Source organism: Corvus moneduloides, chromosome 22 (genome assembly GCF_009650955.1).
Source record: "Corvus moneduloides isolate bCorMon1 chromosome 22, bCorMon1.pri, whole genome shotgun sequence".
NCBI classification, from domain to species: domain Eukaryota; kingdom Metazoa; phylum Chordata; class Aves; order Passeriformes; family Corvidae; genus Corvus; species Corvus moneduloides.
The window spans coordinates 4,422,880-4,445,170 of NC_045497.1; the positions used below are offsets into that span (position 1 = coordinate 4,422,880).

Below are 22,291 nucleotides of genomic sequence, written 5' to 3' on the forward strand. Positions count from 1 at the left end.
GGGCCGAGACCCCGCTATACGTTAATTTAACTTGGAGCATGAGGCTGTTGACACCAAAGCCTGGAACTGGTGGGGCACTTAGAATCTCACATAGGAACGCTTGGATGTTTAGATCCTTCGAGAGAAATGAGTCAGCCTTTAATTCAGGCATTTTGCATTATACTAGAAAACAAACATTTCAATTCAAGCTAAAAACGTACAACCTCTTGCCTACTTGCAGCTCTGCCACTGAGTGTGTCAATGCATGGGAAAGAGAAAATGACTGGAGAAGAAGTTAACTCTAACCCAAGGTGAAGCCAAGTTGTTTGTTTTCATTACTAAAACCCACAGAAAAGAAATGCAAAACATGAAGCAGCCCAAAGCCAACGGTGAAATTCACATTCAGTCAGAGGATTTTCCAAGGGTAAATGTTTGTTTTTATCCCAGTGCACTTAGGTCAGCTTGAATTTATGTTAATACCATCAACAGAGCAGTGCCAAAATACTCAATGCCTGACAACCTGTAGGTTAGAGGTTGTTTTAAACTATTAATTTGTCCTAAATGTAACCACCCAGTACTGCCCCTTTCACACTGCACACCAGTGTAAAGTCTGCAGCAGCTACAGTAACACTGATTTTGGCCACAATCCTTGGAGACTGCAGACAGCCCAACACCCTCATTTTTTCTAAGAATTATTTTCTTACTAAATCCCCAATCTCTACATTTTTGCCAGCTACCACAAGCATGGTGGCATTTGCTTCCCAGGTTGCCATCCCTTGCCTACCTTTCCATCCTAAATCACTGTCCTGCCCGATGCTAGCAACACTAAAGTTTATCACCAGTTGTGAATTTAATTAACATGTTGTTTCTCCCTTCAACCAGATCATTAATGGAGTTGATAAATCAAATGTGCCATTGTACTCCGTAACAGTGGATTTGTGATATTCCCCAGAGGTCAGAGGCCACATAAACCGAGAGATGAAATACACTGAGACATAAATACAGCGTCCTCATCTGCGGCAGTCGGATACAATCATACTCCAGTGATGGGAGCATTATGTAAGAGAACTTTGTATCTGGCCTCTTCCACAGAAATGCCACGAGACCAATGCAGAAAAACAAAAGCTGGCTGACAGTCCATTTCGTACATTTCATTTGTGCTGCCAGGTCAGTAATATTTACTTTTGTTTCATCAGAGCTTGGGTAGAAAAATACCACCAGGGCAGAATTTTTATTTATTTTAAATTAAGGATGGAGATTAAAATGGGGAATGCTCTGATTGTTGTCCTTGAAACTGTTTGGGATCTTCTGCCCCTTCTCATGAGAATTGGCTAGATGTGGCTTGGAGCAACCTGGTCCAGTGGAAGGTGTCCCTGCCCACGGTAGGGGATTGGAATTGGATGATCTTCAAGGTCCGTTAAAACCCCAACCAATCTCTGATTCTATGATTGAGCTGGTCCCCACATGCTTACCCAATGCACATCACACACGGCCCCTGGCATTAATGAAATCATTAACAAAAGAGAAGTATCATGAGGTTGTGATGAAAACGAAACCCCAAAGCAACACAGATTAGCTACTGTCCACTTTGGACAAACCTATCCAAACCAGCCCCACAAGAGTGAGCCTCAGTGTCCACCACAGATATCCAGCATGGCAATACCTGTGACCTGAGCACCCGTCTACGGCCCAGATTCCTCAGCGACCTGGTGCATAGGGTTTTGCACAAATAGCAGCTATCAGAAAGCATCTTAGAAATTAATAAATGAAAACAACAAACTTTGTCCCTCTGCAATTACGTGGCTTGACTTTTATTTCTACTTTTCTCTCAGGATTGTACTGAGCAGCCTCTGGCTGAGGAGAAGGTCCCACCTCTGAGAGCAGCAGCAGTGAGGAAGGTTCCCATGGTGAGCCGATTGAAATGCTAATGAACAGGGCAAGGCTGGGTTCATGCACCCGACAGCACTCACCTCCTCACCCACCTCCTCACCGCTTTCACCTGGAGGGCCTCAAAGATCAGGGTTCTGGATGTAGGTCACAACCCCAAAACCCCAAGAAGGTCGCAGTGGATGCTCCGGGACACCAAGACTTGGCAGAAGAGGCGCTCCCTGAGCGGGTCAGGGAGGGACACGGGGCAAGGAGCAGTGCTAGGATCACCCTCGAGGAACCAACCCTGCTTGCAGGCACCTCCAGATGCGATTTGACGCAAGCACGACAGGGCAGCCTTTCCCAAACACAGCCCCAGTTACACTCAAGCGGCGATGTAGCCGTGGGGGGGAGATCAAAGTGATGGGTGGGATCATCTCGCCCGCTGCCCTGGCTCACGCGACAGTCAGTGGGAAGAGACCAGCACCCCCTGGGGACTGCATCTCCGGCTGGGATGTCTGAAGAGCCTGGGAAGAAATGCCCTCCGGAGGAGCCGGTCCCTCCCCGTGCCCGCGCCGACCAGCCCGGACGAGCCCCGCACCTGCCCGAGGGCTCGGCTCCGGCGTGACGAGTCTCGCCGTGGGAGCCCTGCCAAGCTTCGAGGGCTTCGCAATTAACTTTCACAACAAACCAAAGCCTCAAGAGCTTCTAATCCCCAAATAAGTAGGAGATGTGGGTCCCCGCCAAGGCTTTTGTGCCCTGGTTTATTGGCGAGGCGCAGATAAGGACCTCGCTGCTCTGACTAAGCACAACCACACAACGGCAGCTCCGGTTATCCACCTTCATTTCCACAGCAGGAGAGCCGGGAAAGGCACGGGGTAGCTGTGCAACAGGTTAAAACACAGGGAACGTCCGCCTAGCAGTGCAGCCTTGTGCAAATAAGCTTGAAAGAAATGCTGAAGAGCAAAGATGAAAATTCCTGCACAGGTACCATGCTCTGCAAAAATCTGGTTGTGCTGTTCTCTATCCTAAAAAAAAAATTAAAAAACTAAAACTATGAAACACGCATATACACTCAAGATTTCATCACAAAGTAGCTGATCTTCCCTGCCAGCCATCAGTTACAAGAGGTGAAATAATTGCCAAAACAAGTCCGGGCTTGCCTGAATAAACAGGCAGGAAGGAAATTGCTGCGTGCAGATCCCTGCCCGGCAGGATCCTCATCAGGATTCTCTGTTGGCAACGGCACTTGTCACACAGACAGACACCGTGCTCGTGCCTGCGGAGTTCAGCGCCTGACCAGCACCTCATCGTGATAATACTTTTAATAACAGCCAGAACAACTCTCCTGTGAGTAACGCGGCTCTCCTGCGCACCTTTCCTCTCCCCGGGGAATGGAGACGCTGCTGCAGCAGCACACGAGCACACATGCTGGCCTCGGCTTTACCCAGCAGTATTTTGGGCAAAATTCAGAAAGAATTGGCTATATATTTCCCAGGACAATTCTTTGGCATCCTCCTTGACTTACTTCGAGCCTCAACCATTGCATCTGTGGTAGCCTATGCCTCCTCTTCCCACCCTTGTTCCCTGACAGACTGGAATAAAGAGAAACCTTTGTATTTTTACCTATATTCAAAGTTCTGTAGCGGTTTATTTTCCTTACCATTTTTTACTAATTTTCAACTATGAAAACTTTTTGGTGTTATTAATTACCAACTTAATCCTGCTTTCCTAATAACATGTACGCAGATTTACCATAAGATCAGAGCAGCTCTGCTAATCAGGGATAAACCCACTGTACTAAAGAGGGTTATACTTTTATATTAGTCTTTCCTGTTAGTCTAATTAATGGTATTACCCTCTAAACTGTGCACACACACTTAAGGAAGAGATGATGAAAAAGTGCTACAAAGGAACCAGAATATATTAAATAACTTCGTGCCAGTTACCTCCAGCACTATGTCCATCTACTTGTAGCCAACAATATCCATCTCTCTTTCTTAGTCAAGATACTTGGTTTGATAAGTGGCTTTGGCCATTGATATAAAAAAGCATGAGCAAAATTATCTTCAGAGTATCACTTGATTTTTCTGCTTCCCCTCTCCTCACCAGATTGCCACAAGGATATCAACACTCATTTGCTGATTCAAGTCCAGGAAATATGAAAAACATCAGTGCAGAATAAGCATCGGCAGAAACAACTGAAAATGAATTAGCAAATGAGAGCTACCTCACAAAAACTGCAGTTCAGCAAAATATCCCCCAATTTGGAGTCTTTATGTACAGCTGCAACTAAAAGGAACCGGAATAAATCACAGCAAGTCTTCAAGGCTTGGATAATTTTCCTTGAGAGAATACAAAAGCTCAGCTGCTCCCAGCTCGGAGGATCCAACACCAACATTTTTGAAGGCATCTGGGTGACTTCCAGCACCCAGCTGAGGGGACACTGGGCAGGGTTCTTGCAGCGGGTATCCCAACCCAAAAGCCAAAGCCCCTCAACTTGTGTCTTGACAACGGACAGGTCCCTGCAGCCACACAGGGGCCTCTCCAGCCTCACAGGCTTGACCCACACTGTGGGAAAGAACTGGATGAGGTCACTCATGTTCCCACAGGTGTCTCAAACCAAATTCTCTTAGTCCTAATCCTGACCCACCTCCTGGTGTAAGGATGGTACCAAGGGGTGGAAACAACCCTTTGAAATTATAGGAACCTTGGCAGCAGCATCAAATCCCACGTGCCCAAGAACCAGGTGGATCAGCAGGTTTATAAGGGTCCTAAAACAGGCATAGCCCTGCAAATTTACATCTCAAGGGTATAAATACTGCTTTTACTGCTCCCAAGGCTACTCATAAAGGGTTTCACTATGAAGGATATACTGGATTTCTCCCTGCACAATATTCCCATCCACCGGAAAACACAGCCATGCAAAACCAGGTTTAGCTGATCATCGTGATGAGGTCAAAGGCATCCATGCTGACATCACAGTATGGACAGGCTGTCACCGACAGCTCAGCCAGCTCTGCTCCTCTGATATTATCTGCATCGTTTATCTGCCAACAAGCACAGTTAATGCTTATCTGAGTATGGGGTTTTAATCCTGCAGGGTGGTCATTACCACGGTATTGTCATGCTAATTAACAGGTAGAGCTCTCATGGCTTTTTTATGCATGTTTCCCCAACCAAAATAAAACAAATATAAAATAATCACCATCACACATCCTGATTTTGCATCAGGCTATTTCCAGGACCTACAGTCGCCCTGGTCCATGGCAGTCCAACCCCGGCAGCAGAGGAAACACTACAGTCTATAAACCACAACAGCATCAAAAAAACCCCCCAGCCCAAGATAATACAGCTCCATTTAAACAGGAAAAAAAAAAATCTTTGAGGAACCGACAAGGTATTCAAACCTCTTTAGTAAAGTGCTTTCCATTAATCCTGCCACATGTGAAATGCTGAATCAAAGATGTTCGGTAAATGTGCCTATCAGAGGAATTACACCCAAAATCAAACTGTTCCCTAATGAGTGCACTCAGAAATGACAGTGATAAGCAGGGCATAGGAGATGTGTTAAATTACATAATTTACCAAAATATGCTGGAAATGATGCATGTCCAAGGAGGAAAAGCACATAAAAAGGACCTCTGCAAAGGTGGTGAAATACTAAGTGCTTTTTTGAAGCTTTGCCCTGCCTGAAAGGAACAGCAGATGGTTCTCGGTGCCATGCTCGGAGCACCCTCGGCAGCTGTCCGGGGCCACACGCTCCTCCTGGGAGCCACGGCCACTGCAGACCTTTATACAACTCCAGCAAAACCTGAGCAGCTTGTGAGCAACTTCTGGGACCATGAGTGAGTACCAGAGCTGGAGCGAAGCCAGGCAATGACAAGGGCATGAGAACGTGGGCAAGCAGGGCAAGGTGGCAGCTCCTAAGCCCTGTTCCAGCACGCCCTGTTCACCCCGTTCTCTGCCTTTGCTGCCTATGCACTCAGCAGCTCCTAAACTGGGGCAGACAGCGCTGGGCAGCGAGCTGGGGACGTGCCCACAAGGGGACCTTGGGACCAGCTGGTGACAACCCACTCAGCTCCTCTGTTCCCAGGCTCAGTCCCAGCTCTGCCTCACCCAGCAGCAGCAACAACCCCCCAAATCCGTGCACAGCAGCATCAGGATACCAGGGCCTTGCAGGAATCCGTCCTGAAGCCAACACAACCGCCTGGGCACCTTCTAGTTAAGAAATCCTGCAAAGTCCGCTTATATTACAACGTGCTGCCCCAAAACAGAACTTTTTGATATTAAATACAGCTTTTTCACTAAATAGGTGGCCTTTCTGTGGTTTCTCTATGAGCTTTATATTTTTAAAGGTTTGTTTTTTCTTTTCCCTCCCACAGCAGCTACACAGCTTTGGCCTCACCACCTCCCTCTGCTTTTCATGGAAATTTAAGAACCCCATTAATCAGCCCTCTCACCCTGAGCTGTCAGTTCTGGACCTCTCTTGACCGCGAAAGGAGACCATGCAGGAAACTAAAGCTCATTTGAGCAAACCCTGTGTGGCTTTAAAACAAGCTCCCTACCCAAGGATGACAAAAACGATCTCTGCAGATTCAATTACATGATGCAAATGTGGGGAGCACACCGTGCCTCCACCTGAAATGGTTCCCCCACTCCTGCCTGAGCCATCACTCTGGCAGGAAAAAAAAAAAAAAAAAAAAGATAAATTTGGGCAAAGCCATTTAGCAGCCTTGGATATACTATAGGGGATATAAAAGGTCAAGGAATTAATGTTAAGAATCTGTACTGGATAAAACAACAGGTTTTGCCTGAGCAGATAATGCAATAATTGACGAACATAAAAGCAAATAATTGGGTGCATTTAAGGCTAGAACAAACAATGATGAACACACAGAGAGAATATTTTACCATCACAGGATGAGGAATCTGTTTTCTGAATGTGCTGCTGTTACATAAAATCACACAGAGATGTTGTTCAGCTTCAAGGGAGAATCAAAAGCTCAACAATTAACTCCGAGCTGGGCTCTGCTCATTCTCACACCCTTGTTGAGGAGTCACTCCAGTGAAACACTGCAGAGGGACAGGGCTCCAAGATGAAAATGGATCCCCCAGGGTCCCCTCCAGCAGCACTGCTGTGCCCAGACTGTGACAGCCCTGCCTGTGCCCTCCTGCCTTCCACATCAGAGGGCAGCTGCTCTTCAAAACACAGCTGCATTTGGAGATTTTCCTACTGAAAATCTCAGTATGATCCACTAAAACCTTTTCAGCAGTTCTCCAGGTTTCTTCTAACATGTTATTTTTCCCCTCCTGCAGTTTAAGGGAGTGTCTGGACCATCTAGATCTTTGGCATCAAAAGTAAGTTGCTCAAATCTATTCCTCAAATCAATTTGCTTTGCTTTCCACCCATAATAGAGCAACTCTCCCTGGAGAACAGGCAAACACTTCCTGTGCTTGTGCACCTGCAGCAAATTTTGACCCACAACCATATCTTACAACAATTGGAAATACCCTGGAAAAAAAATACCATTTTATGATGGGAGGGCAGAGACCACTCAAACCAGCCAAGAACCAAAAGCAGAATCTTACAAATACCTTTTAACTCAGCCCTAAGGGTTATGGGATACTCCTGTGCACACCTGAAAAAGCAGACGAGGCCAAAACTAAGCATTTTGGGATATTCTGCTGTTAAAAGAAAGCAAGGAAGCTGTTATTGGGGAATTAGCCATGGCATCACTGCTGCACAATCCCAGTACAGGGATCCCCACTCAGCTGATGATGGCCAACAGTAATCCCATGCTGCTTTTCCAAGTTAATTTCCAAGGAGGATGATGGACAGTTTAGTTAAAAGCAACAGGCTGGAGCAGTGTGGGTGCACTGCCAGCCCTCATCATCTCTGTGCCGTGCACACTCACAGGCACTCACCACTGGAAAACTCTCCAGCTGTACAGTGACTGAGGGAATAGATCATGTTCATGAGGGCAAGTTCATATTCTGGCTGAAATTAAAGAGCAATGAGAGTCCACTTCTGCAAATGGCATGATTTGGTAAGAATTAAAAGGCAAAGGAAACTCAAAAGATTCAAGTTTTAGGTTCTCTGTTCCAAACATGGTCAATGGCCTCAATCTGCTGGAGCAAAGGTATAAGCTCTGCTTTACCTTTCCTGCAATAAACTACTTCCCAGCCACATCAGCTCCCCAGGTTTGATTGCTGCTGCAAGAGAGTCAGAGAAAAACCTGCAGATAGGCATCAGGACACCACTGTGCTCCCTTACTCTCTTTACATCCCACATATTCACACCAAACACAACTTCCCCCACGTCCAATACATGCTACTTTCTGCAGAAAGGCAATTTAACTCCCCGCTGAGGGAGAACATACATTCTGTGAGAGAGGTGGTGATGGAGAGGTTTGGGATTCTCCTCCAGATGCCACCCAGCAAAGCAAGACAACAAAGAAGAGATTGCACAGGACAGCAGCAGGAAAGGCTGTGACACATCAGCTCCCTGTCAGATAAACCCAAAGGTTCAGTTCCCAGCTACAGCCTCTGAAACTGTGAAATCTTAATTTAGAGGAAGAAGTGGCATGAAAAGACGTGAGTCAGAATGACTCTGTAAGGACCAAAAAGGGTGAGAAATTGATTTATGGATGTCCTCAGAAGAGATGCTCCTTCCACAAAAAACACTTGCAGAAGCAACAAGGGACAAGGATGATTCTCCAAGACTGGGATGAGCCCGGGCCTGGACCATGTAACAGCAGAGCATCGCTCAGTCCCTTTTCCTTATTCAGTGGTAAGGGTGATCCTCTTTCCCAGACTCTGGGTCCATTGGGTGCCCACAGGAGGTCCAGGATGCCACCACACTCCACCTTTCTGTGGGCATCTCTGCTCCTTTCCCATCGTCCAAGTGATCCGAAAGCAAATTCTAGCCTCATGTACTTAAAAATCTTGGCTGACCACATATCTGAAAAGCAAAGCACAAGAGCTTTTTCCATTCCTCTGGGCAAACATAGCCCTGCCCACTGCAGCTCTCCCACCACGCAAATGTCAGAAATCCTCACGAAAAAACCCCATTTCTCGCTAATTGCTCTGTGCAAAAACATTTCTCTGCTGCAGCTCATCTTCTGCACTCCAAGGCAGAGGTCTTTGCAGTTCAGCAATTTTCAGACACAGACCCATCACTTTATCAAGCCCAGCTGAAAACCAGAAAAGTGACCCAAAAGCCACCCACACCGAGTCTGGGTTGGAACAGCCGGCCTGCATCACCTGTGGTCAGCTCTGTCCCCATCCCAGAGGCTCCTTGCAGGGATCTGGAAAAGGAGAGCACTAACAAGATTAGGGAATCAGCAATTTATCGGATTATGGAAGCTAGAGCTAGACTGAGGGGTATCGGGATACCCCTGGGAGCCACGGCCTCCAGCCGGTGTCATGCCCAATTATGATCAATACCGCTGCAAAGTTGTTCTTCAGCCACGCATCATCCTCTTGGAGAGCCTCTGCCATCTCAGGTCCCCTCCAGTCACAGCCTGTCCCCTTCACTCAGCCTCTCGTCCTGGGGGGACACCTCCAAACCCTCACCAGCACACCCTCCAAGCCTCCAGTTACCCCCCCCTTGGCCATAGGTGCAGAAGGAAAACCTTGGGAAGAGATTTTCCTCACCTCTGCATCTCCTGCAGACAAACTCACTATGGAAAGAGCTTCAAAGCTTTCAGAAGCAGTTATTCCACTTCCATATTCTGGTGAGACTGCTTCTTTTTCCTTAAAAATTAAACCCATCTGACCTCCTGCTACCACAGGACACATTTCCAAACACCAAAGTAATCTACCTGGAGGTTCCACAAAATCCATCTCAATATCCAAAAACATCACCCATAAAAACTCAAGTAAAACAATACAGAAATGAAAAACAGGAAGAGATTGTGAAGAAACAAGAAGCAAACCCCTGAGCCTTCAGCATCCCACGGGTCAGGATGTATCCTGAAAAACGAGGCCCTGGGTGACAGATTCCCTGGGGTTTTACGTGTAGCTGCTGCCCCGCTCCGCACGCTGCGTTACGAGCACGGGGTTCTGCAGCTGCTGTGTCAGGACCAGAGCACTGATCTCATGCTTTGCTGGCAATGAGAAATTGTGAGGATTGAATTTTAACAAGCTGGAAACTGAAGTTTTGCTATACATCGTGCTAGCGCTGGGGTTCAGTGCGTGGTGTACAGTGATGTATTTGAAGCACAGAGAGGAGTAGGGACCACTCAAGGAAAGGTGTTTGCACCCCAAGGCTGGACAAGGAGCCCCTGCTCAGGGCTGTAAAGCCTCTTTTGGTACCTCAGAGAATTCCATATTCAGCCCCAGAGACAGAGAACACCAAGTCCACTGATGTATCTGGAAGAACAAAGAATAAGTAATGAGAGGACAGACTGTCCTTTTGGATGACACCCAGCCCCACCAGTGATTATCTGAGAGTGCCTGAACCCAACCCACAAAATCATACTTAATCTTCCCCAATTTAAGACTGGGACTTATTTCTACGTCCTTCTCCCCACCTGCAAATCTAACACCATTTTCATGGTTGTACTTCAAACTGGGGAGTCAAAAGCCCTGGGTTAAGCCCTCCTTCAACTTCAGTTTTCTTGAGCTTACTCATCCTTAGGAGCTTCATTATAACTCCCGTGGACAAAGCCTAAAGCAATGATAATCTAAATATTATGCTAACCATGCCAGATGAGGCTTTTGAATAGGAAAGCTCCAGAAAAGATATTTAAATTAACATCTTCAAAGACTAAGATGTAGCAGGGACCTGGAGTGTTATCGGCAGCCAGTTTCCCGCGTCTAAAGCAACCATGGGAACATTGCTAAGCACAGATTTATTTTCCCAGCACAGGCAATTGTTTTAGAGCACGAAACTAGTTGCTCCCTGAGCTACACAGGACGAAGGGAAACAAAGTAGGAAATTATTAGAAAGAGTAATAGTACATCAAGACCTTGATCTTCTGATAAGCATGGTACAAAAATGCTCCTGATACCCGACTGGGCAGCAGTATCCAAATTCCTCAGGCTTCTTTACAGTATCAGCTCTCCAGCTCTGGAAGAACAAATAGCAGGGAAGATTTCTGAAGAGATGAAAATGGTACATTTTCAACAGCCTGAGATGATTACTCACAAAATAGCAACAGCACAGAGGTAACTGATTGCCTCCTGGGCAAAAGTCAAAGTCTTTGCATTGTAGCTATGAAAGGATACTGAGATCAAAGGGAAAAAGAGAAAACTCTATTTTAGGCTGTCATGAGCAGAAAGGTCCTCCTGGCCCCTTGGCATCACCACATACCAAGATACAACTGAAATCTTTCTTACGCTGCACATACCCAAGATAACTGCGCAGCAAGGAGCAACCCTTTATTCCACAAGCAGGGTGCAGCTCCTGCCCCATTCCCAGCTGAATTTTGGCAGCATCCATTGCAAACACCACCAATCCTCACCACCACAGGCCAGGACTTGGCATCAGAGTGTGCCACCGCCTCTCTGAAATCAGAAGTGAGATAAGCCAAACACTGAACGAGGTGTTATTAATAACACTTAGCAATTGATTGCGCGTTACATCTTCAAGCACTTTACCAACATTAATTAATTAAGGTGTTTTCCATTTAATGTGGGAAGGAGACCAAAGCAAAAACATGAGGCTGAATGGACCAAACGCCTGATACAGCATGGCAGGTCATCACCAGACTTCAGATTTCCACACAGATATTGCCTTTAAGCAAACTACTGAAAATACAGGTGTAGGTTGGGCAAAGCCATGAAGCCAAAAGCCCAGAGGGGCAGCCAGCATGGACAGTGGTCACAGCTAAGCATGGACCTGCCACAGCAATGCTCTGCTGCATCCCCCCCTCATCACCAGCATCCCACCCTGGACCAATGGCCAACATCTCTTGCTCACAATCAATTCCACCAATACTAATTCAAACAAGGATTCCAACATGAGGGTGCTGACACACGGCTGCAGAGATGCTACCGAGCGCTGCCTGTAATTGCTGTGCTAAGAGCTGGGGACATGAAGTATTGATTTCCACGCTGATCTGCATCCAAGTTTAGACAGAGGCTGCAGCCAAAATACTTCTCCCAGCAAACTCACTGGTTAAAAGAGACTGTCAGGGTTGAGAGGTTTGCATGATTAACACTCACGCTAAGGACTGTAACAATGTACAAGTTCCATTCCTGCCTACCTACACACACCCACCATCCTGCTCTCCCCTCTTTGCTGAATTCTTCCAGTTTTGATTAAAATTACGGAAAAGAGGCCCTTGAAACATACCTTGCCATGGCAAAAATAGCACACTGTAGTGGAGAAAAGTCTCAGAGTGCACAAAAGGGGCAGAGTTATTACCGCCAGCTGTCTTAAGCTGCACCATAATTACACAAATAACACATCTGACAAACTCAGTATTAATTACCAACTGAGCATGGCACAGAGACACACATTCACCTCCTTCCACACGACTTGGGACTGACCTGGAGCAGCTGCCTGCAGCCCTGTGATTGTGAGCTCCTTCCCACCACATGGAAGGAATTCTTCCCTGTGAGGGCGGGGAGGCCCTGGCACAGGGTGCCCAGAGAAGCTGTGGCTGCCCCATCCCTGGAAGTGTCCAAGGCCAGGTTGGATGGGGCTTGGAGCAGCCTGGGGTAGTGGAAGGTGTCCCTGTCCATGGCAGGGGGTGGAACTGGATGATATTTAAAGTCCCTTCCAAGCCAAACCATTCTGGGATTCTATAAGCAGAGGAACCCGATGATTCCAGCACGTGCTTCTCCTCCCGGATCAAAGCAGACCCCACGTGCCACCCGAGCACCACCAGCACACCCCAAATCTGCACTTGCAGGCTGCCACCCTATTTTCCCCATCCTCCTGCCTGCCTTTAATATATTTGCATAAATCAAACAGCTTGGCAGCCCTCCCACTTAGGAGACACACAACAGCAGAGCTATTCAGAGATTCTTGTTTTCACCCCATCCTTCTGAACGTCGTCTCAAAATCCTTGAGGAAAAGCATACGGCTCACTATAGATATCTTGGGCCTGTCTACACAAACACAGAGTGATGTAGGAGAGCATTTATGGCAGCATATAAACAATAGTACCAAACTTAGGGAGGAAACACAAAGCAGAGTGAATCTACTCAGCGGGTTTTGTGGAGATCAAACACTCTCCCCCTTCTCCTTGCTAAGCATGACAGACAAAACACTCCTCAAATACAATTTTACACTTAACTGATTGGCTTCTGTTACGACACCAGTGGTACAGGGCTGGATATATCACAATTTTAATAATAGCTTATTAAATTAATGGGGAAAGACAAAGACTCATCCACAGCCACAAGACCATGGAGTCACACCTCGCTGGGGAAGCGTCCTTTCTCCTAACTCCTAGTCATCAGCATGCTGAGCCAAATTTCCCAGCTTAAAGAGTGGGAAGATTCAGCAGTCGCTGCAGGTACCACTCTCCCACCCAGCTGAAGGTGGAGCCACTCTTTTCCACCCGGCACAGGGATGCCACAACTCCAAAGCACGTGTAATCAGAATTATTAAGCAGAAACATGCAGGCTTTGGGGAATGGAGCGCATTTCTTTGGCACCTTTACAGTGTTCCAACTGTTTTTCAGCATGCTGATAGCAAAGGAACATAAAGAGGAGTTTTTTCATTGCTCAACAGATTAGAAAACCTCTGAGGAAAACAAAACAAAACAAAAAAGCCCTAACCCTCAGAGAACCACATACACCCCTGTCCCTTGCCAGGACATGCTGCAGAAACATACATCTCCCCTGAAGTGTCCTGGAGAGGAAACGAAACCAAACACTGAACAGGCACACAGAAATCAGTGCGAGCATGAGCAGCCAAAGGATTTTACCTGCTTTTCTGGCTGGAAGCCTGCATTTCCACATGCATGCCCTGTACAGCGTGTCACCATCTGCATTCCTGATGCCCCTGCTCCACAGGGGAGGACGGAGGCTGGCATCCTCCTTTTGCCCTTTCAGCAGATTTTTATAAAAGCAAGAGCCTCAGTAGCCTGGCTGTGGTGTACAGCAGAGTGTGGCTGAGATTATCCCAACAGGCACCTCTGCACAGCAGTTCAGAAAATCCCTGGCCACACAGGTAACTTCACTTCCTACATCCCCACAGCCACCAGGAAGCTCAGCTGAGTAAGTGGAACTCACACCCCACACCCCCACTACCAAAACAGTGAAATACAAGCTGGATGGAATAAATCCACTAATTAATCCCTCTAAATCAGTTTGCATTAATGCCACGAACAACAACACACCGGCGATGCAATCGCATCAGTTCCAACCATGGCAGGGGGGTTGAAACAAGATGATCTTTAACATCCTTTACAACCCAAAGTGTTCTATGATTCTGTAATTCCATGATTACATCCTGCCGGCAGCAACTATGCCCCGCCAAGCGCTACGCTACCTTTGAAAAGCTTCACCAAAACGCTACTGTTATTTAAAATAGCGCCGAACCACCCTACCAAGAGATACAGTAAATAAGTAACGAGTAAATAACAGCTACTGACGTTTTTATCACACAGGCGTAAATTCAGTTATGGGGAAAGGGGAGGGCTCGCATTATTTTTGTTCTGACACCAAGGCTGCTCAGGGTAAATTGTCATGCAAGCCTGTAATCATTTGGGAAATATAAGCGTTCAAATACAAAAGTATTCAAATACAAACGTATCAGCGATGGCAACACACTTTGATTAGCAGGAAACAGAATTTCATCTTGGCGAGAGCACCACCAGCACTACAGGGGCGATTCGGACTCAGTTCCTTAACCTTCACACAAAGTCTCTTCCCGCTCCCCCTGCACCCGGCTTTCCACGCTCGGCCCCGAGGCATGGAGATAACTTTTCGGGGATGTGGGGGGCAGAGAGGGTGTGCGCATCGCATAGGGGCTGTCCGAGCCTACCCCCGACCGTGCCGGGGGTGCCGGCTGTTCGGGGTGGGCTCCGGCCGCCGTGCACGGACCGAGCCCGGCAGCCCCCGACCCCCGGGCCGGGCCGAGCGCGGGGCCGGCGGCAGCGGGGGAGCGGCGGGGCCGGAGCGCGGATCGCGGCGGTAACATGGCTGCTTTCCTACCGAATTACGAAACGGGCTGTGGGCGCGGGATTACCGGGGAGAGCCGGCCGGGGAGGACCCCAGGGCAAGGAGCGGCGAGGGGATGGGAACAGAGGGGGTGGTGACGGTGGCGGGAGGATGTGGGGGGCAGTGAGTATTTGGGGCGGGGGGGTCCCTCCTCGTGCCGGGGCTGCTGGAGCCGAGCGAGGCGCCGGCAGCAGCCGCAGCAGGGAACAACCCGGCTCCGAACCCAGCGGGGAACCCGCAACCACGGCCCGACGGGACGAGCCGGGCACCCCCAAAAATAAACAATGAACAATAACACCGAGCGGAGGCGGCGGCCGGGAGGGACCCCCCTCGCTGCCCTGACCCCCCTCGCCCCCTGCCCGCGGCGGGACCCACCTTGCGCGCCGTGCGGGCCGTGCTCCATGGCCGGGTCGCTGCCCAGCTCGGCCAGGCGCCGGCCGGTGGCCGCCAGCTCGGCGCGCAGCGCCGTCACCTCCTGGCCCGCCGCCTGCAGCGCCCCGTCGATGCGCAGCGCCAGCTGCTTGTTGTCGTCCATCATGTGCAGGATTTTGGCCTGGGGGGAGGGAGGAAGAGGAGGAGAGAGAGAGGTGAGAGAGGGAGCGGCGGGGGGGGGGACGGGCAGGGGGCTGTGCTGGGCAAGGGGGGGCAAGGGGCTGCTTGAAGGGGAGCAGCGAGAGGGGAGTGGGCGGCGCGAGGGGGCGGTGCGAGGGGAGGGGGCTGGGGAGGTGAGAGGGGGGGCTCTGCGAGGGGGGACAAAGGGGAGGGAGATCTGTGCAAGGGGGTGCAGAGGGGAGGGGGACTGTGAGAGCGGGAGGTGTACAGGGGAAGGGGATGTGTGCAAGGGGGTGCAAAGGGAGTGGGGCTTTGCAAGGGGGACAAAGGGGGAAGGGGCTATGCAAGGGAGTGTGCGGAGGGGAGGGGGCTGTGCAAGGGGAGCGAAAAGGGGAGAGGGGTTCTGCAAGGGAGTGTGCAAAGGAAAGCGGGGGTCTGTGCAGACGGAGTACCAGGGGGAACAGGTTGTGCGGGGGGGTGGGGGTACCCCCTACCTGTTGCCCCCCCCGGCAGCCCGGGCAGGGCCGCGACGGAGGCGATCGCGGCTCGGCCGAGGGCATCCGCGGTGGGTGCGCGGTGGGTGCGCGGCTGCGGCGGGCGGGGCGGGGCGGGTCCCTCCCGTGCGAGGCGGGGGCACGGGGGACCCTGCGGCGCCCGCGCCGCGCTGAGAGCGAGACCCACCCCCCCCCCAGCCCCCCGGGAAGTTCAGGGGTGCTGCGAGGATGCTGCAGTGCCCGCGGTGAGCTCGAAATGCCACTAATGAAGAGCCGTTCTGCTAACTGCGTTCAGGTTCACCCTGAGAGTGGCCGTGCCCAGCAGCTGCCTGCAGCAGGTGGAGGAAAATGGGCTCCAAAAATCCCCCTGGAAAGATTTTGGGGCGGAGGGAAAGAGCCACCTGAGCGCTGTCACCACTGCAGCAGTACTAGTGCGAGAGCTCTTACACTGGCGGTTCGCGTGGCATGAACCCAGGGTGAAAAATCGAGAATTATTGGTATCATCCATTCGCTGGCGACTGCTAGAGGGAGCGCCGATGTTTCCCTGTGTCTTATCCATCCCTCAGAGGGATCCACTTGTGTGTTTGCCAGGGCTGCAGCAAGCCTGCAGAGCTGCCACCCTGCCCGTGGCAGCTGTGCAGATGGCTTCATCCTCACTGAAGTGAAATTATAGAATCACAGAGTGATTTGCGTTGGAAAAGACCTTAAAGACAGTCTCATTCCAATCCCCTGACATGGGCAGGGACACCTTCCACTACACCAGGCTGTTCCAAGCCCCATAGATAGGGATGCTTTGGAGACCATGGCCCATGTGGCTGTACCTCCCCAATCCATCTCTACATCCCAAACCTGCAGGCAGCCGTGCTGTGAGTTGTCACCTGAGCCACCCGTACCTGGAAAAGTTCACAAATGGGTTTAGGAACTGGGCAGGAGCCCCCATGGCAGTGGGGTGGGAGCCTCACAGAAACGGGAGTGGGTGTGGGAAGCACAGCGAGGAGCCGGGACGGTGAACAAGGACTCTTGCTAAGGGGAAAGTCAGAGAAAATCATGAGCCATAAGGAAAGGGGAGAAACAGCCCTGCACAGTTTGCTAAACCCTCTGATATTTGCCTAAATTCAGGCTTTTGGCTGAACAAGCTGAGAATTTGGAGCAGTTCACTGAACTTCAGGGTATCCTTCTGCAGCACCACTGGCACTGCAGAGCCCGAATTCAAAATGCAGTAAAAAGGATAAAAAAGGGCTCCTGTTCCTGAGACCTGGAGGGATGGCTCCAGGAGAGGCTTGAGATGAGGTAAAGCAGGAGCACATCACCATCCCACACATCCAGGAACTGCAGGGATGGGGCTCTGCAGGAGCAGAGGGTTTGGTGTGCAGAGTCCCCAGGCAGCTTGTGGGGACAGAAATGGGGTAAATCTGCTGTGTCAGTCTGCTGAAAAACATAAACAAGAGCAGCCTAGATCCCCTGAAACCTCAGGTCTGATCTGGATCCTGAGGACAACCAGCTCTCCAAGAGTCAAAAGGATTGAGTCCTTGTCAAGTGGCATCCAGGCCTTACATCCCCCTGGATCAATCCATCTGGATATTGTAAAACAGAGAAAATTTAGCATTTATTCAGTGAAATGGTACAGTGGCTTTTGCAAGGGACAGTTATTTCTGACTGAGGGCTTCCAGCAGTGTCTGCAACCCAACCTAGGTGCTGGGCCAGGGCACTCAGAGTATCAGTGGAAAGGTCTGTTTTCCTGAATGAATTCCCAGAGGGCCAACAAAAAATCCGCAAGGAGAATAAGAGCAATTTTTGAAATTCTTTCTCCATCATCTCCGCAGCTATCCCCAAATGAGATAAAGTTCTTTAAGTATTTAAAGAAACTGAATTCTAATCAAGATAAATGCCCAGTTTCATACCTAATTTGCATGAGTATGTGCTGCAAACTGTGTTTGCAAATGAGAGAATTATGTATGTAACCAGATAACCTGAGCGTGCAATCCCAATACCGTATATGCAAAACTTACTCATTGCACTTGAAAAAAAGTAAAGCTTCAGCAAAAAGGGACTTGGCTTTAAAGTACTGGCACATTACTTTTATCATTTAAAAATCAGGTTAAAGCTGATTTGAACCTTCCAAGAACATATTTAGCTGCTGAGGCAAATTCCAGATGATGTTTCTTACTCAATCTAACCTTAATAATAGACTGGTTGAGTTGCTGCACTGTCAGAGCTGGATTTTTAAAAATTTACTGACTAAGAGAATTTCTACATTAGCACATGATTATTTAGAAAATGTGTCCTAGAGTTGGTTGTGGCCTCACGGGTAAATTAAAAACCTCGCTTTAAAAACTTTCCTTACTACTTTCAAGTCCCCCTGAAATCCCCTGAATATGTCCTGGAAATTTTCTCCCTTTTCCCATGCCTCCTCCTATCCTTACTGGAGAACAGCTGGATCCATTAAAATTGATTTCGATCTCTCAGAGCAGAATTTGATTTCTCTGAGCTTCCACCTGGAAGGAACACAGAGTGTCACAGCAATCCAGCAATATCAGCCAGAGGAAAAGGCACAAGGATGGGGCATTCCCAGCCCAGCTGGGTTGTACCAGCTCCCTGTCAGAAGGCCAAACCTTTGCTGGAAACCTCAAAATTGGGATGAAATGAAACTTTAGGAAATGAATTGTGCCTCATTCTCTTTCTCCCACTAGTTTTAAATTAAGAAAAAATGGAAATTAAAGTCCCAAAATTAGAAACATATTTTTTCCCAAAATTGCTTTGATGATTTTTTAAAAATTTTTTTTCTTCCAGCTTTTACCAGGAGGTTGGCAGCTCTGCAGGGAGTCTGTGTCCCCAGGGGATGGGAGTCCCTGGCCGTGTAGATGAGGCATAAAGAGATTGGGAATATTTCCTAAGGACACAAAGGAAACCTGAGTCGATGCCAGTAAGTCACAAATCTTCATTCAAACTTACTACACTGCAGCATCTGTTCAGGTGCTGCAAGGGGAGCCTTGAAAACCTGGAAAACACCCTCAGTTTTGGGCAGCATGTTCTAATAGTGTCATCACATCCAGGCAGGCTGTTCCTCAAGAGTACATCAATGGAATAAACATGGATGGAGGAAGATTTGAGAGTTCTACCCTTCATTTTTGCTCTTGTTGCAACCTAAGGAGTGCAGTAAAGGGAATATGAGAAGATTTAGAAGATGAAAAAGGGCTGAGAAGCACATGAGTACCATTCAGGCCTTCCAAACCCTTTAATTTGCTATTCAGATTACCACTTTTTATAGTTTAATATGTACAATATGCAAAGGAACCAGTTTAACTAAATGGGAAAAGCCTTCTGTGTTAAGGTTGAACGTAATCTAATAGGGCCCTTTGACTTGATTCAATTAAATCCTTCTTTTTCCAATTAAATAATCATCCAGAATTTAATAAAAATGAATTTCCATGTGTCATCCTGCAGAATGATGACCTCTGTGATGGGGAAGCTTATGTAAATTCTGCTGATCGCTTTTTATCTGCCTCTGCCTCACTTCCTCCAAAAAAATTGCCTTCTGTCTGTATATTTACATTAATTTCTCATCTGCTGCATGTATCTCTGTTTGCAGGAACAATTCCCAGCTGAAAGGACTGTGAGTATCACCAGCTTTGTTCAGCACATACTCGAAAATGGACCTTCTGTGATGGGAAAAAGATCTCCAAAGCGGGATTTTTGATCCGTGCCTCAGGTTTGCTCTGCCCTGGCATACTGTAGGGCCAGCTTCCAACTGGCCCCTTCCAAATATCACCAGAGGCATCTGTATGGCCATTTATCACCAAGAAAATCCAGTCCAAGAGACCAGCAACTCCAGCAGCAATCCCCAGGAAAAGCACAGCGTGGCCCATGTTCCACAGTCTCTTCCAGCACATCTCCACTAAGTAATTCCCATCAAAGTTACAATGGTTGTTAATATCTACAAATTTTTTCCCCTCTGCAAAGGTCACAATATAATTTGTGTATTTATAACTGTGTTTCATCCCCTTCTCACTCATAAAATACAGAGCACCAACTCTTTCCTTCCTCGGCTGGGATATACAGCAGCATCTTAATGCAAACCTTGCTGATGTGGCACTGCTGTAATAACTTGTTAACGTAAAAGTTATTAACTTATAAGTTATTAAAACTGAATTAAACAGAACTAAGGATGGACAGATTAAAAATTTGAGTGAATATTCTGTTTCTCCCCGTGATGCTGCAATGCCACATTTCCCCATCTCTCGATCTGTGCGGGTAAAATGGTCCTGGCGACCTTCCTGTGCTGCGCGTCCCTGGGGACCATGAAAACAAACCCATTAATGTTTATAAAGTGTCTCAGACCGGGGGAATTACATCACTGCGGCGAGATACAAGCTTAATGGATCAAAACAAACCTCAGCTCCAAACCCCCCAGCTTAGACACATCTCAGTTACCCGGCGCAAACCTCGAGGAATCCCACTGAGAAGGGATAATTGAGAGAAAAATGTGATCCCAGAGATTTTTCTGCAGTAAACCCATTTTACGTTAATAGGAAGCAGATTTCTAGACCCCTTTGCAAACGAATGACTTCCACGGCATATTTCACAGCTGAGCGCACCCATGGCACCAGCTTTGGACGCGGGGCTATTAAACCCAACATTTGTTTAATGAATTACAGCAGTCCCTGAATCTGTATGTGCTCGGCCTGTGTTTAAATGTTTATTGGGAAGACGTCAGCAGCCAGCTCTGCATGAGCAGGTATCGGCCTCAGTGATGAGCTCCCGCTGCAGTGGACCCAAAACTTCAAACATTTTTTGGGGTTCTGCTTTCTTATCGAGGGCAGGTTACCCAGGAGGTTCAGGGTCTCTGCTAAACATAAAACCGTTTGGATTCAGTGCAAGTTTGGGGGGGGTTCTCCCCGGTGATGTACTGTGTGAGAGAGATAAATTGTTGTGCATCTCCCACCTGGCTGGGGTTGGTCTGTGCAACTGAAGGGTGAATTAAGCCATTAACACTCACATGTTCAAGCAGGGTTGATGTGCTGGAGCCGTTTCCAAGATGACCCCACCCTCACCTCACCAGTCAATCTACAAACCTTGACAAAAAATTAACTCTGGTTCACCCTCCTGTTTTCACGCATTCTCCACTGCAAACTATGCATGAAGTTCTCCCTTTCATGGCACGTAGAGACAGTAGTGATGGTGTGCTGTGATCATTTTGCTTTCCTGCAAAATACCTCTGATTTATGGTGATCTCCACCCCAGAAATCCCCACCCAGGAGCAGTTCCTACAGAGTCAAAGGATGGTTTGGGCTGGAAGAGACCCTAAGGACCATCTCGTTCCACCCCTGCCATGGGCAGGGACACCTTCCATTAGCCCAGGGTACTCCAAGCCCTGTCCAACCTGGCCTTGGACAATTCCAGGGATCCAGGGGCAGCCACAGCTTCTCTGGGAAACCTGTGCCAGGGCCTCCTCACCCTCACAGCCATCCATTTCCTCCTCATATCCAGTCTAACCCTGCCCTCTGGCAGTGGGAAGCCATTCCCCCTTGTCCTGTCATTTCAGATGAAGTCTGTATGAAATGCCATTTCCCCCTCCTTTCTCCATCACAAATTAGGGAGCAAAGATGTGGTTGGGCTTTTTCAGAACTGCTGAGGTGATTTGGGAGATCAGGTCCTGCTGACTTACTCCAAGACACCCTCTGTCCTCTTGGGAAGGGAAGAATGGGGAGCCTGCAGAGACATTGGCCTCGCAGCCCCTATTTACCGCGTGTTCTGACACTGATGAGGATCGTGTGAAAACTTCAGTGAATAGGGAGAATGTGAAGCACTCAGTAGGATAATAGGTGCTGTGAAAGAAATCCTGTGATCAATCAGCAGACAAATATATACTTAAATCAGGTGTTAGTGGGACAGATGCAGGAAAAGTGATTATGGGTTTGCCTCTGTGTTTCCCTCAGCAACAATGATGACACGCCGGGGTGGGTCACCCTACCCTGTCATTAATGGAGCATCAGCATTCATCTGACAGCTCCTTTGTCCTGGGAAGTGAATTCCGATGAAGATTTGACATTAGCAGAGGCACGGTGAAGCTCAGATGCCTTTGCATTTTCATGACCCTCCAGATGCTTTCGCCTGATGGATTACAGGTAAGATCACTGTCCTAATTTGGGCAGGAGGCAGAAATAAATATTTGCACCCATCTGTTTCAGCTGTGGCAATAAACACCACCGGCAGAACCAGTGGAAGAGCAGCCCTTTGCTCCCTTCCCAGAAAACAAAACTGGAAACAGGGGCTGC

At 48.5% G+C, this 22,291-nt stretch overlaps 1 protein-coding gene and 1 long non-coding RNA gene across 4 annotated transcripts in view; one reads left to right on the forward strand and one right to left on the reverse strand.

Moving 5' to 3' along the window:
• KAZN (kazrin, periplakin interacting protein) overlaps positions 1 to 22,291 on the reverse strand; it is a 204,418-nt gene that overhangs the window by 71,492 nt on the left and 110,635 nt on the right. The window contains exons 1-2 of one of the 2 annotated variants that reach the window (XM_032131607.1): positions 16,017 to 16,117; positions 15,346 to 15,523 (exon numbers count right to left, since the gene is read on the reverse strand). In XM_032131607.1, coding sequence (XP_031987498.1) covers positions 15,346 to 15,523; positions 16,017 to 16,082 — 244 coding nt within the window. In that variant the 5' untranslated portion in view covers positions 16,083 to 16,117. Of the gene's footprint in view, positions 1 to 15,345; positions 15,524 to 16,016; positions 16,118 to 22,291 lie in introns of those variants that run through there. The other variant, XM_032131606.1, reaches the window with a different exon arrangement.
• Positions 15,456 to 20,207, forward strand: LOC116454701. Of its 2 annotated transcripts, none has more exons than XR_004244172.1 (3): positions 15,456 to 15,557; positions 18,807 to 18,939; positions 19,606 to 19,999. It is a non-coding gene; the product is annotated as an uncharacterized LOC116454701 (long non-coding RNA). The 2 variants fall into 2 exon arrangements; XR_004244171.1 differs by lacking the exon at positions 15,456 to 15,557 and adding an exon at positions 16,156 to 17,306 and having other exon boundaries at positions 19,606 to 20,207.